The 15220-nt window shown below is 51.4% G+C and overlaps 2 protein-coding genes across 2 annotated transcripts; both read right to left on the reverse strand.

Annotated features, from left to right (window-relative positions):
• Positions 1-2440: 2440 nt before the first annotated feature.
• On the reverse strand, positions 2441-3448 carry LOC120581976 (IQ domain-containing protein F5-like). The gene is made up of 2 exons (XM_039836856.1): positions 3117-3448; positions 2441-2886 (listed from the first exon to the last, which is right to left on the reverse strand). Exons 1-2 carry the CDS (start codon positions 3142-3144, stop codon positions 2441-2443), a joined length of 474 nt encoding a protein of 157 aa, XP_039692790.1. The 5' UTR covers positions 3145-3448.
• Positions 3449-13844: 10396 nt separating this feature from the next.
• Positions 13845-15216, reverse strand: LOC120581940 (IQ domain-containing protein F1-like; the record flags this gene model as incomplete). Its single annotated transcript, XM_039836821.1, has 1 exon — positions 13845-15216. A coding segment is annotated over one exon (450 nt), but the record flags the coding sequence as incomplete, so codon positions are not given.
• Positions 15217-15220: the final 4 nt, after the last annotated feature.

Genomic DNA, 15220 nt, shown 5'->3' on the forward strand with positions numbered 1-15220 from the left:
GGAGGGAGAGGGGGCACCAGGGACTGACAGGAGGACACTGAGTTGTTGGAGCGAGGGCCAGAGGCAAGGCTCTCTCCTGAGCAGACATGCCGGCGGGATCCATTGTTCCTCTGTGAGCCCTACCTACCCCTTCCCAGTGCACAGATTCAGTGCCGTCATACCTGAGAAGTCATCAAACTGATAACAGAGGTTGTTCTGCCCAGAGGATTCCCTGAAACTCCACCGACTCCAATTCACAGCCCCACCCAAGCCACATTCAGGTGTGTCCTTGGCGAGTCTGGTGCTCCTTGCTGAGCAGCGCCAGGACTCACACTGGTGGCAGCTGGCCTCGGTTTCTGGCGTGGCCTCTTGAGGCAACTATAAGCACAGCATCTGTGGATTGCTTGCTGAATCTTAACAGGTGGCCCTGGAGGGGCACAGACTGGGGCTAAACTTGGCCTGAGCTGAACCCCTCTCAGGACTGTGCCACGAGACACCTACTACACAAGCCATGCTTATAAAACTGGGAGACTTAGGAGCTTTGCTTAGTTCATAGAAACAGACACAGAAAGGCAGCCAAAATGAGAAGACAAAGAAGCAGAAACCATATGAGAGAAGAGAACAGAGATCCGGATATAACGGAGTCGAGCGATCTCACAGATGCAGAGTTCAACACACGGGTTATAAAGATGCTCAACGAACTTAGGGGACGTGTAGATGAATTCAGTGAGAACTTAACAAAGAGATAAAATACATAAAAATGGAAACGGAAATTATAAACGGGAACCGGTCAGAAATGAAGAACACATTATCTCAGATGAAGAGTATGTCAGAGGGAATAAACAAGTGGGTAAAGAAGAGGATCAGACCACCGATATAGAGGATGGAGAAGCCAAGGACACTCAATCAGAACAGCAGGAAAAAAGAAGCCAAGACTATAACAATCATTTAAGGGGCCAATGGGACACGATTAAATGTAAGAATATCTGTGTCATAGGGGTACCTGAAAGACAACAAGAAGTTGAAGAGCTATTTGAAGAAATAATGGTGGAAAACTTCCCTCACCTGGTGAAGGAAATAGAAATACAACCCCAGGAAGCTCAGGGAGTCCCAAGAAAGAGGAACCCAAAGATGCCCACACCAAGACACATTATAATTAAAATACCAAAGGTTAAATACAAAGAGAGAATCTTAAAAGCAGCAAGAGAAAAGCACCCATAAGACTGGCAGCTGATTTCTCAAAAGAAACCATGCAGGATAAAAGGGCTGGGCACAAAATATTCAACGTGATGAAACCCAGGATTTAAAACCAAGAATACTTTATCCAGCAAAGCTATTATTTAGAGTCGAAGGACAGATAAAGAGCTTCCCAGACAAAAATAAGCTAAAGGAATTTATCAGCACCAAGCCAGTATTACAGGAAACGTTGGAGGGACTTCTTTAAGAAGAAAAAGTATGTATCAAAAATAGGAATAAAGAATGGTAATAACTACATTCCTATCGACAAGTACCTCAGATGGAAAAGAATTAAGTGCTCCAGCCAAAAGATAAAGAAGCCGAATGGCTAAGAAAACAAGACCCCTACATATGCTGCCTGCAAGAGACTCACTTCAGATTAAAAGACACACGGAGAGTAAAAGGAAGGGGATGGAATAAGATACTGCCTTGATGGACCTAGAGGGTATTGCACTGAACGAAACGGGTGGGACAGAGAAAAACAAGTATCACATGATTTCACGTATATGTAGAATCTAAAGAACAAAATAAACAACACCAAGGGTGGAAACGAACTCATAGCTACAGAGACTATCTGAGGGCTAGTGAATGGGAGGTGGGTTGGGGGGACGGCAAAAAAAGGCAAAGGGATTAAGCGGTACAAATGGATAGCTGCAGTATAGACATAGAGATGTGGAGTGTAGCATGGGGAAGATGGTTAATAATGTAATAAATATGTAAGGGGGAAGAGGGGTACTAGATTTAGTGGGGTGATCATTTTGCGAGCAATGTGCATCTCTGATCACTATGCCACTTACTTAAAAATGGTTAAAATGGTAAATTTTGCATTATGTATATTTTACCAAAAAGTCTTAAATAGTGTATTTTAAAAATTGGCGGGAGTGGAGGGGTTAGGGTGGGGACAGCAAAAGACAATAAAGCACTCCATGTTGCATAACTACGGAGCAGACCGTGCCATGCACGGCAGACCACACCGTGAAGGAGGCTCCCTGGAGTTGTGGGACTTGGCCCTGCAACCCCTGCGCCCCCACTGGCGGCAGGCATTGCTAATCAATCACAGACCCTGCTCATCCAGCACCCCGCTGTCAGAATCCTCTCCCACACGGGACCCCGGACAACCCCTGCTGCTTCCTCAGAGCTGATTTATGCGATGCCACGTCATTAGCTCGATGACCTCCTTGAAATAAATCTGACAGCGCTGGGGACGCAGATACTACAGACCCGATCACTCCTTTATTGGAAGGGCTATGCACTGCTGCACCCTACAAGCCTGTGAACCCAAAGAGATTTCAAGTTGAAGATTCAGTTGGTTTTCTTTGATGTCGTAATGGCCCTGAATAAAGCCCCGGGTGTGGCAAATGTGCCAGCGCCAGTACACTTGGATGATGCGGACCGCGTGGAGCAAACGGCAGTAACGAAGGCGGATGCGCCACATGCGGACCCAGGACTGGAGCCTGACCGCGGCCCATTCGTCCCGTGTATACGAATCTAGAGTCTCGCGCCGCCTCTTCTCCAGCCGTCTCGCCTGCATCTGCCTCCACCAGCGCTGAATGATGCAGGCCCTGAGCGCCGCGTGCAGCAGCGTCCGGCGCACCAGCGTGCCACGCCACCAGGCCTGGATGAACACTGCCGCCTCCTCTTGCGTCATGGTGATCTTAACTCCCTTGGAGCCTTGTAAGAGAAAAAGGGACACTTAGGAAGCGCATACATTTCGGCCAGAAAGGGGCCCGGATCCTCCACCGTTATCACCCCTTCATCTGTTCAGGAGAGCTGTTGGCAACGGCTGCAAGCGTCCTGCTTATGCCGTTCTCTACCTAATGGACGCGGACACGTCATCTGGCCCTCTGAGTCCCGGGGTCTCCATCTGTAAAGTGGAGGGACACCTGCCCCTGCAACCTCACCTGGGTCCACGTGGACTTCGCTGGCCATTCTAGAGCAAGGTACACACCATTATCTAGAGGTGAGACAGATACACGTTTCACCCGGATCTGACCGTCTACCTGAGATCCATGTCACTTCTCTCCCGGCCCCTCCCATCTTCTGGAAAAGTACCGCCCTTCCCCCCACCCCTTGCCTCTGACTTCAGGTTAAACCTGCGACCAGCTGTGTCCCCTCTGCCTCACCAAAATATTACAAAGTTCCTCAACTTCATGCACTTGAATAAGAGCTTAAACACCAGTTCACACATACATCGGCACAGTTACACACACACACACACACACACACACCGCACACACACTGCTAGAGCTAGTCTTCCTGTACACTGGCCTTTGTGTCCCTAAACGCAGTCCCCACCTTATGGCTCCCAACCCTGTGGGGTCTGGGTTCACACTCTTTGGCCCCCTACTTGGCACCGTCCACACACCTTGGCCAGACCCACATCTCTCAGGCTGAGGAGGAGACGGGGAAAGAGCAGCCGGGAGGGAGTCAGTCTCTGCTCATTCCGGCTCTGTGTCTGGTGGTCCTTCAGCCCAATTTGCCTGGCACACCCTGGGTTTCCACCTCTTGTCCTGGTATAATGTTAAGGCCGCTTTGACTCACTGAAGCATCTCTAGACAATAAACGGCATGGCCACAGCCCTCTGGGCCACTCCACTGGACCGCAAGGGTCAGAGAAGTCACGAGTCAAGGCTCTCCCCAAGAGCAGAGTCTGGCCCCGTCTACCCACGGAGGGTGGGGAGGGCAGCGGCTCTGGCGTGGGTGGAGTCACTCCTCGCTTTTGCTCCTTCCCGCTCTGTGCCATCAACGTGATTTCATCATTCTCTCTGAGTATAATTGGGAAGGTTTGCTATCCCTGTGTAATCAGAATCTAGAGAGAAAAACGTGGGAGAAAGTCAAAGTGCTCTCCCCACCACGAGGTGCCAAGTCAAGCACACACTCGGCTTCCTGGCCTCTCCTCGAACCGCAGACACGGATGCGGGATCCCATCCGGAAGGAACTATGGGAAACGTGCTGCCCTCGCAGAAAGCCCGGGTGGATCCGTCTCTTACAAAACATCAAATGCCCATGACCGGGGGTGGGTGGTCAAAACCCCTCAGCTCTGCACTAAATTACCCATGGTTAGGGGCTAGATGTTCCCATCGCTCTCGGGTCCATGCTCCTCGGGCCACAGCTCTGGAAGTGAGAGAGGAGGAGGGGAGAACCATGATGTCATAAGGGCACCTGTGACTCAGGCACGGGGACTTCTCCCAACAGTAGAACTCCTTCTAAGGAAAACCTGGGAGACCTGTCCCTTCTTTCCTGCCAGGAGGGCCAGAGTTCTGGCTACAAAGAAGGCCCCAAATACTGATCCATTGACCACAAATGCATACAGCGATACTCATGAATGCCTGCCAGGTATTCGGTGAATGAATTTCAATTCATTTACACAATGGCGAACCCAATAACAACGGGGAAGAATGAGCATGCGCTCTGGGTACCGATTTAGAAGGGTGTACAAGATTAGCAAGTTCATCAAATCAGGATGAACTCAGCATGAACATATATTTATACACATGTGTTGTAAAGGCATTAGTTTTAAAGAGGGTAGGAGTTAGGAAAATATACACGAAAATTAGCGATAGTCATCTGGGATGAGGCTGGTGGGATTGGAACAGAGTAAATGGCCTTGCGGCTGAACCTCCTACGTCTGGCCTCTCTGTAGGCCACCTAGTTATCGGACCCCTGGGAGAGCAGGACCCACACAGGCCAGAAAACCCAGAAAGCCCCCAAGACCAGCCAGGACCCCCAGCTCAGGCTCAAGTGGCCTCTGCCTGCTCCTGGCCTCTGACCCACCTGGTCATCATAAGCCTGGTCCCTTCTCAGCGTCACAGCCCCAGGGGTTACAATGAATGCAATGTGTAGAGTGGGTCTGGGTGAGGCCAGTGTGGAGCTCTGGGGGTGGGCGTCAGTATGAAGTTAACGGGGTGAGGGGGTGGGGAGACGGAGTAAAACAGAACGGGAAATAACGGGGTACGACTCAAGGACAGCGAAGGCGCGAGGAGCGTCAGTTTGAAGACAAAGGAATTGGCCGGGCCCGGGGCGTCGCGCAGGCCCTGGTCACCACGCTCTGCCGTCCGTGGCTCTAGCCGTGGCGTAATGGCGCTCGCCCACTTTGCAGATGAGGATACTGAGGCGCGGAAACCGCACGTGGCCTGCGCTGGTCTCAGAGCTCATCAGTCTCGGAGCCGACGTTGGGTCTCGGCTCTGCTCTGAGCCACTACGCCACGTGGCCTCCAGCATCGGCCTGCTCTTCCGGTGCTTCTGATTCTCGCTGTTTCTAGACAATATCCAAGAAACCTCCACCCCGAATCTTTAAAACTCAGCTAAGCCAAAGGCGCCAGACTCTGACGAGGGCACCCTGTGTGAATCCACATGCTGCAGGAAGGACAGCCAGCATCAGCGGTGGTGGCCTGGACGTTGGGGTGGGACCTGCATGGGAACTTTCTGGATAATGGAACGCTCCGTATTTCGATTGTCATGGTGGTCACACAGGTGTGTAAACTTGTCCAAAAAAAAAAAAGTACACCTGAAATAGATACAAATGATCATATATACGCAAATTATACCTCAATAAAAGTTGATTTCGATACCATAATCCATGCTGGCTATAATGCAGAGAGCCTCGTGCCGATGAGCATGTTTGAGGTGGTGGTGGGGGGTGGGGTTCAGGTCTCTGTGCTCCCAGGGAGCACCCCACCCATGGAGCCCAGGGGAACAAAGGGGCTGGGGCCCCGGATGGAGGGGACTCACACAGGAAAGAGGCCCAAGGGCTGGGGTGTCAGTGGATGTGGTGATCCTAAGGACAGTGAAGGTACTAGAGCCTTGAGTGCCACCAGGGCCAGCTCAGACTCAAGCCAACGAGGCTGAGGAGCCCCAGGGCTCAGGGGCAGTGGGGCAGCACCACCCGAGGGGTGGATTTGAGCGTGTGCTGGGTAAGGGGCCTGGGGAGAGCATGATTGGCGCCCCCTGGCATGAGAGACACAGTGCAGGGAACGAGACATGAGCACCCCTCTGGGGACCTCTGGGGCGATTCCTAGGCACGGCAGGACCAGCATTCCGCGGTCTCTCTCCACGCTCCCGCCCCACCCACACCGGCCAGTCTGCACCGCCTCCGCCAGAGTCTCCCCCCAGAGGTTCTCTGCAGACTCCTTCTACCGAGGGGAGGGCTGGGGGCGGAGAAGACAGGAGGGTCAGTGGGGCTCTGAATGTGCTCCCAGCCCAGAGCCTACAGGTCCGTGGGGAGTGAGCTGTGCTGGGATGGCCCCTGCCTTGGTCATTTCTTCTGCCTCCAGCCACACTGGGGCTAGGTAACCCCCGTGTACAGACCCTAACACGGCTGTCCTCTCGGCAGCCTCCCAAGGGGTCACTTGGTGGATCTGTGTCCTGAGAAATCCCGAACCCCCTTATGGATCTCGCTGCAGCCCTCATCGGACCCTATTGTAGTCTTCCGTTTGCTCACTGGTTGCTGGAGGGCAGAGCCTGAGCGTTTTTCACATTTGTGACCTCAAAGTGTGCACAGTCGCAGGATGCAGTAGGTAAAAAGTAAGTGTTCATTGAATGAGTAGTGAATGGGTGAATGAATGGACTACCCACCCCTGCCCCACTTCCCTGGGAATGCCCAAAGCCCTCAGGGCCTGCCACCCTCTCCTCATTCCTTGGGGCAGAGCCTGCCATGCCCTTCCCTTGTCCCCTCTGCCCCAGTAGGGGTGGGGGTAGCCGTGGGCTAATGCTGAAAATCCCCAGGTCTGAGAGGAGGCTAGAGCATCTGGGGGCTGGAAGAGAAGGAAAGGCATGGGAGGGAGAAGGGGAGACAGAGTGTGACTTTCCGGACGGCCCGCCTGGAAGCCTGAATCCTCAGGCTGCGCCACCGAAGGGTCTCGTTGCTGCCTCTTCTGCCCACTGTCCGTCCACTGCTCAGGCCAGGAGGTCCTGGCTGGTGGATTTTGAGAATGAGTCCAAGACCCCTTCGTGGTCCAGCTGGGATCCTTGCCCCAGAACTGTGTCACCCACAAAAGACCCTTTCTCTGCCCTTCCTAGTGGTCCCTAGCCCAAGCCTGACCCCTCCAGGGGTGATCAGGACCTGGGGCCAAAGCAGAACCCCTGAGTTGACCTCATCTGGAGGCCCTGGCCCGTGAGACACAGTTGCTTTAACCCTGGGTCTCAGACGTGGGAGCTTGGCAGGGTCTCCATATTGTTTGTATAGGGTATCGTAGGGTTGAGGAAATTCAGGACCGAAGAGTCCCGAGTGGCTGACAGCCATGACAGTGTCCTGTGGGCCAGACTCTGTCTTACACTGTCTTATATTGGGTCCCCAAAACAGACTCTGAGATGGCACGTTGCATGTGCTTTGTAAGGAAGTGAGGGATACAGTACTGAGCGAAGGGAGGAGCCGGCCTACGACGTATTTACGGCAGATCTCAGCCGATCCTACAAGAAGTTTGGCAGTGGAGGTGGTCCTTCGGAATTGTCCCAAATTCGGGCAGGCGGGCCTGGCCTTTGTGTCCAGCTACAGGAGTTCGCCAGGGCTGCTGCCACGAAGTATCACGAAGTGCCTGGCTTAGAGCAGCAGACGTTTGCTGTCTCATGGCTCGGGAGGCTAGAAGTTTAAAGTCAGTGTCTTGGCAGGGCCGTGCTCCCTCTGAAACCCGTGGGGAAGGCTCCGTCCTTGCTTCCTTCCAGCTCCTGGTGGCTCCGTGGCAACCTTGGGCGTTGCTTGGCTTACAGACTCATCTCTCCGATCCTTCCTCACGCAGCATTCTCCCCGTGTCCTCACGCACATCCCTGTCTGTGTCCAAATGTTCCCTTTTTATAAGGGTCAGGACCCCCCCTAAACACCTCATTTTAACTTGACCACATCTGCAAAAACTCCGTTTCCAAGGTACTAGGATTAGGACTTCAACATATCTTTGGGGGCAGGGGACTATTCAACCCGAGACCCCAATCACAGCCCAGTCGCCGCCCGCAGGCTTCCTCTTAGGAGAGGCCATAACCTAGGGGTCAAGTCTCTTCCCTAGCGCCAAAGGCAGTTCCCAGTATGGGACACAGCAATGGCCCAGCAGCAGCCCGTGTTCCCAGCAGCTGTGGAGTGACAACCCGCTCTATCCACGAATACAGTACGACACACCCCTTTATGTCCCGCAGATCTACTCGCTCCCCACGAGGGCTCTGATTCTCTGGTTACCGTGTACATCTCAGGCCATGACCGTTTGTCTCCGATGACGCCTGGGCAGCGGAGCCTCAGGTCCTGATGTGAATCACCTGAGCAGCGTTCGTGGGTGTCCCTGCTGACACAGTGAGGGTTCATTATTCCTGCCCCTGCGGTGACTCCTTCCCTGACTCGCTTGCTTCTTGGCAAAACTATTCTGAAGCGACCAGGTCTTAGCTATAGCTTTAAGTTTAACGAGACTCTTACTGTGACCTCTGATGACTGCCTTCCCTCCCTAGAAAATCAGACGGAGCCGGGGCCGAATACCCAGGTGAATAGTTGTAAGGAGTGGTCACAAGTGCACTACCGTTTTTACACCCTGCTTCTGAGACACATACGTTCTACCTGTTAGGGACTCAGCACCATGTGACGGGCATCGATTTAGGGCTGGGGTTGGCAAACTATAGCCTCTGGGCTAAATCCAGCCAACTGCCCGTTTTTGTTCATCCTGCAAAGAATGGCTTTGACATTTTTCAGTGGTCGAAAAAACTCAAAAGAATAATATTTCACGACACATGAAAATGATAAGAAATTCAAATTTCAGTGTTCATAAATAAAATCTTATTGGAAAACAGCCAGCCTGGATGGTTTGTATGCTGTCCGTGGCCACATTTGCAGGACAATGACAAATGTGAGTGGTTGTGACAGAGACTATATGTGGCACTTGTCATTGTCACTGCTGCTGAGCACACAACATCACACTGGTCCAGCTGTAACTAAACAGTGTTTCGAATGCCACATGCATCGCTGTGCTGTGACTCATTTTTTATGACCAGTACATATCCGTCATGTCAGGGCAAGGAAAGAGGAGGAAGGTAGACTTTACATGTCGCACTTTTGAGACAATGGCAAAGCGTTGTGTTCGTTAGGCAATGACACCGTAGCTGTGCTGAAAGGTATCAGACCGTTCAGTCTGCGCTGTTCCTAACTCACAGGAAAGCAATGAACATAAAATTCAGAAATGTCAAACTTCAAATCTCATCACAGCAGACTTTCCCCACAAGATAAAAAATGAAAATGAGTCTGCCAGCAGAAGACGTTTCCCCATCGCTCATGTGTTAGCCAAGCAAGAAAAGATGTTTACTAGTGGTGAGTTAATTAAATCATGTTTAATTGTAGCAGCTGAAAAAAAAATGCGTCCCGAGAAAATAAACTTAACCCTATTAGCCTTTCAGTGAGAATAGCTGCTTCAGGCGTTGGTGACATTTGGAACCAAATCAGGAGTCCGTTTAAAACAAGCCAAATGATTTCAAGTGTTTTTCCTTGGCTCTTGATGAGTTGACAGATGCTACCAATACGGTCCAGCTGTTGTTCATGGAAGGGTGACTGCCAAGCTTGGAGTGACTGAAGAATTTAGGCTCTATGAATAGTCCGTGTGAAACAAATACAAATATTTGTTGAAGAAGTTGAGAAAACACTAATTCAGTGCCCCCGGGAGTGGAATCTGCTAAGATGTGATAAAATTCATCATGGAGAAATCACATGTGGACTGGGGAAAAAAAGCTTAGTTGCACAAATCTACAAAGTTTATGAAAATATAAAGAGCTTAAAGCTTATGGTTATTCACCGTATTATTCGTCAGCGTTTCCAGGAAACCGAGAGTCAACCATTCGCCGATGCTGAAAAGTCCCTGCGTATCCTGTCTCAGGCCGCTCGCTTCTCTGTCCACACGAAGTGGACGCACAGCCTGAAGCTGCCCATTGAGAAGACTTTTCCTCACCAGCTCCTTCCACAGCTATCCCTGAGTGAGGCTGTGGGTCAGCTGCTCTCTGGGGAGGGCATCCACATACTCGGCTCCACAACCTGTAAATCAGGCTCACACATTTCCCTCTACGCCAAGGGGTTCCCTTAAGCCCACAGGTATGAGCTGAGAGGGGATGGCGGCACCACAGCGGTGGCTTGTTCGAGAGTCTGGGTTCCCTGCCTAGGTGGCTGGCTCCTTCGCGTTCCCACTGCCCGTGTCCTTGCTGTCAGAGCTTAGGGAGGAGCCAAGGCAGCTGAAGTGACCGCTCAAAGGCTGACTGACAGCTGCGGGCTGCACTGCTGGGGGAGTCTGGGTGCTGTATCTCCGCATCCGCCACAAGCGAGATCTGTTTAACCAATAAGAGAGTGTTTTTTAATAGGTCATCTATTTACATTCATCGATTCCTAATATTTGTGGATTTATTGCCATCTTATTTTCTGCTTTAAAACCATCATATTTTCTAAGGGTCTCTTTTTTCTTTCTGTCTTTTATTAGATCGAGTTTTCGGTGTGTTTTGAGGTTGGTGTATGTTTTCCCTTCTACCGTTTTAGAAACTGTGGCAGACGCTGTGAGTTGCTTACCCATATCCACGCCCCACGTCTTCCTCACCGAAAGGACACCGATTTTATCGGCCTTGACATTTCTCAGTCTCCCTTGCAGCTAGAGTGGTTACGTGGTATTTGTTGGTCAACGAGATGTCACTGGATGGGTCTTTCAGGACGATCTTATAGGACTCCAATGGGTCCTTTTGCCATCTTGTCTTAACTTTTCCCCTGAAATGTAGTCGTGATGGCCGGCACTCTGATGACTGTGTCGAGAGCAAGGACAAGGGTTATCTCCTTAAGAGGGTGAGGGACGGGGGTGGGAAAACGGCAGCTTATTTCCATGATGGCATCACGCAGCTGCCACAGCAGGCCTGGGCTGTGTGTGCTCTCAGACTTGCTTCGCGTGATGTCAAAACGGATCTCTAATTTTTTGGACTCACTGTCTTTTCGATTCGTTTTACCTGAACAGAATGTCTAATCTATATAGAAGTTACGCATCTTATTCCTTTCCTTTCTAGAGCTCACTCAAATTTTCACGCGTATTTTATTTTACATGGTAGAGTTCTTGGAGCAAATCGATATCTATCTCTTCTAAAATCAGGTAAGAACTTTAGGCCCATTTTCTCTTCTCCACCCACTGCCCCCAGCAACCTCTCACACTGGTCTCCTCTGAGATAGATTACATATTGTTATCGAAATGTACGTATTTTTTCTAGGAAAATCTCGTTCGCCTCCCTCCTTGCTGCCGAGAAAACTGACATCGATCTGAAACATTCCTTAGTGGGAAGCTTTGTTAATTTTTTTTCCCCCTCTGTTTGGAGTGCCGTCTGTTTTCCTTCACCTTTGGGGGGCAACTGCTTCTCTTTAATCTCTGGGCAACTCGCTAATGCTTCGAGACTTTCTGCACCCCGCGTCTGTACTTCCTTTCTCGGGAACACTGAGTCAACCGTGACCGGAACTTTCTGGATCAATGCGCTGTTCTTTTTTTTTCTTTTTTTTTTTTTTTAACCTTTTCGTTTTTCTGCCCTTTTGTGCTGCATTCCAGGAGAGCTCCTCACATCCAACTTTCCACTCACTCATCTGTACTTCGGTTACTTCTCTTCTGCTATTCAACCCATCTATCAAGTTTTAATTTTAACATCGTTCCTTTCTAAGATTTATAAGTGGCTATTTTTAATAGCAGGGTGTTCTTTCATGGCTGGGATGTCTCCTCCCACCCAAGGAGAACATTGATTTCACTTCTTCAAATTGCCTTCTCGGTCTTGACCGCCGCGTCTCTGCTTGTTGAGTTTAGGGGCGCTTTTTCACGCCGTTTTCCTTCAAAGCTTGGGGATTCATGGCTGGGAGTTCATCTTTGTTTTGAAATATCCTCTTTGCCTGTTGATTTGTGTCATGTCACTGACTCCACAGATTGCAGGGGAGATGCGGGCTGTCAGTAGATGGTCTCCTGGGCAGGGGTCTTTCTGTGCAAGAGGGTCACATGGTACCCAGCCCTGCCTCTCCTCCAAGTTCAGTCACAGCTCCTCCCTGGAGACAGGGCCTCTCTCTCGCCAGCTGCATGGCTCAGCTGGAGAGTCGGCTGCTCTTCATGTAAGTATGTTCCTCCCAGGCCCCGTGGTAGCCCATGGCCCCCGCCTTCCTGGACCGGCTGGCTGCCTGCAAGCCGGGAGGGAGGCTGCATGTCCACGCTCCAAGATTTTTTAGAGCTCTGATTTTCAGTTTTTTCGCATCTTCTTTTAAAAAGAGTCCACATGACTTCTGTCCACTGAAGTTCCTAATTTTTTAAGTTCTATTAGAGATTTTAAAAATATATAAATGTACTCCATTATTCCTAAGAATTTATAGTGACAGAGAAAGACCCAAGCCTGTGCTCAAACATTTTGACCCATTTTCTTAGGACGTTTTCTGAGTTTTCTTTGTGGTCATGTGTCCTAGAGATTTGGGGTGAAAACATGAAAGCAGATTTTAGCCAGTGACTGAACATTTTCTTCTGCAGATAGCTTGTCTTTATTTTTTTAGTTGAAAACTTAGTTTCCTCTTCTTTTCAACATCATTTTCCATCCTTCCCTTCCTGAACAATTCATTTTGAAAGCCTTTAGCCTCATTAGGCTGGACGGTGCATCATAGGTGCACTGTGTGTGTGTAGGGGGGGGCTAGGCACCATGGCACAGCGTGGGGTGTGGATCCCGGGTGAGGAAGGTGTTGACATCAGAGGTCTTCCAGGCGCGGAACCCTGACGAGGGAGAAGTCCACGCAGGGGCCTGCTGGCACAGAGTCAGAGCCAGGTGGGATTAAGAGGGGGTCCAAGGTCATGGCGGTAAGGGGCATCGCAGGGGGAGGAGGGCATCCTTGGTGCTAGCGTCATAACCTGAGCACAGCAAGAACATCTGCGGAGGGCACCCTGACATGTCCTGTTAGCCCAAGCTGGGTGACAGCAGCATTCACACGGGACAGTGACCAATATGGGAAGCGGGAGCCTGAGCTACATGAAGAGGGTGATGGCCCAACAGGGTGTCAGAGCTCAAGCAGGGTGGGGACAGTGTCTGCGTGGGAAAGAGGCCAGTAGCAGCCATGAAAGATTAGTTTACAGGAGAGATCAAATAAGAACACTTATTAAGGATAATGAGAGAAAACTTATTAACAATAATTTCTTAATCTTGGAAATAGGATAGAAATATAAAAACTTTGATTTTAGATTGAGATTGAAGTCTCAGTGTGAACTCATCCATTTTAATACACATCGGTGATAGGTATAAGTGTGTGTGCTTGTGTGTATGTGACACAGATATTCCCTGTCCACTGAGGGCCTGGGGCCAGCAGCACCCCAGTGATGATGAGCACACCCTGCTGTGCACGGTGGGCTGCCACTCCGCCCCGAATTTTGCTGTTTCCCCTTGGCCGCCAGTTTTTAAGGTTTTAGGTGCAGCCCCCTTTCCTCGTTTTGTTGCTGGTGCTGAATTTGTATAGTATTCGATGTTCACATTGAAAAGCGGGGATCATCAGCCCAACTTCACAGCTCAGGAGGCTGGGGCCAAGGGGAGGGAAAATGGCACGTCCATGGCCACATGACAGCGGGGGGGAGGGGGCGGGGGCGGGGACAGGGGTCTGACCGCAGCCGGCCTGGCTCCACAGTCTTTGTTCTTTATTCTGAGACACTGAACAGGAGAGCGAAAGAGGCAAGGAGAGGAGACAGGAGAGACCAGGACCTGAGTGTGACACAGACAGGGCAGGAAATAGAGCTCACGCCCCAGTGCAAGACAGAGAGCTGGAGCCCGAGACCTCTGGGCTGCATCTCAGAACCTCTGCCGGTGAGCTGAGGGACCGGCCCGTCAGGGCAGCATAGGTGGAACGGTGCCTGAGAAAAGGCTTCTGAGCTGGCAACGTTGATGGAGATTAGCCCAAGACCCCAGATCCCTCTCTGTCTGCAGGAGACCATGGGAAGGCGGTGCCCAGATGGGCAGAAGGGCAGCCTGACCTTGACCTCTTAATTGGCCCTTTATCATCACTTAGGCCCCGATCCCACCGCAGGTGGCAGCTTTTCACAGGAAAGGACTGTCAGAGGTCCCTGCCACCTATCGATCTGGAGTGGTGTGTCTCTTCCTTCAGTCTCTCCTTACCCGGAATGTAGGGAGGCCGGTTTACAAATCAACAGGAGCCAGGATCCCAGAGCTTGGGGAGGGTAGGCTTTTCTCAATCATGGGCAACTAGACGTACGTGGGTGAATTCCTGGCAAATGTGCTGCGTTGCCACTGCCCGTCACCTGCCCCTAAGACTTCCATTATCCACAACCTTGGAGAGAGGCACCGTTTACCTGGACCAAACATGAGTGATGCTCCCTGAGTTGGCCACATGGCGGATCTGTACCCCTGACTTTCCTGCCTATGGCAGGCATGGCCAAACAGTCTCTGCTCAGTCTGGACAAGGGCTCAGAATCCTTGTCCTCAGATAATCTCAGGGCCTCGGACAACCCCTGCCAACTCCTCAGAGCTGGCACCTGGGATACTAAGCATCTGCCGTCATTTGCCCTGACCCCCTGGAGCTTGTCCAACAGAGAGAGGCTGGGAAAAGACCACTTCACTACTTTGTTGGGAGGGGAATACACTCCGTCACAATGCAAGGCCCTGAGCCCAGCAGGATCTCTATCTCAAGATGCAGCTGGTCGGCCGTGACTCTGTACTGGCCCTTGATGAAACCTCGGGAAGTGCAGGAGTGGCACCTCCAGTAGGTCTGGATGATGCGGACCGCGTGGAGCAGGCGGCAGTAGCGCAGACGGATGCGCCACATGCGGACCCAGGACTGCAGCTTGACTGCTGCCCACTCCCTCCGCGTGAAGGTCTCCAGCGCCGCCCGCCGCCTCTTCTGCTGCGCCTCCAGCATGATCTGCCTCCACCAGCGCTGGATGACGAGAACCCTGAGCGCCGCGTGCAGCAGCGTCCGGCGCACCAGCGTGCCCCGCCACCAGGCCTGGATCTTCACGACTTCCGGCTTACTAGTGGGCGGCACATTTCGGTTTTCTGGGATCTTGCAAGAA

This window comes from Pteropus medius, unplaced genomic scaffold (assembly GCF_902729225.1).
Source record: "Pteropus medius unplaced genomic scaffold, Ma_sr-lr_union100, whole genome shotgun sequence".
Lineage (NCBI taxonomy): Eukaryota > Metazoa > Chordata > Mammalia > Chiroptera > Pteropodidae > Pteropus > Pteropus medius.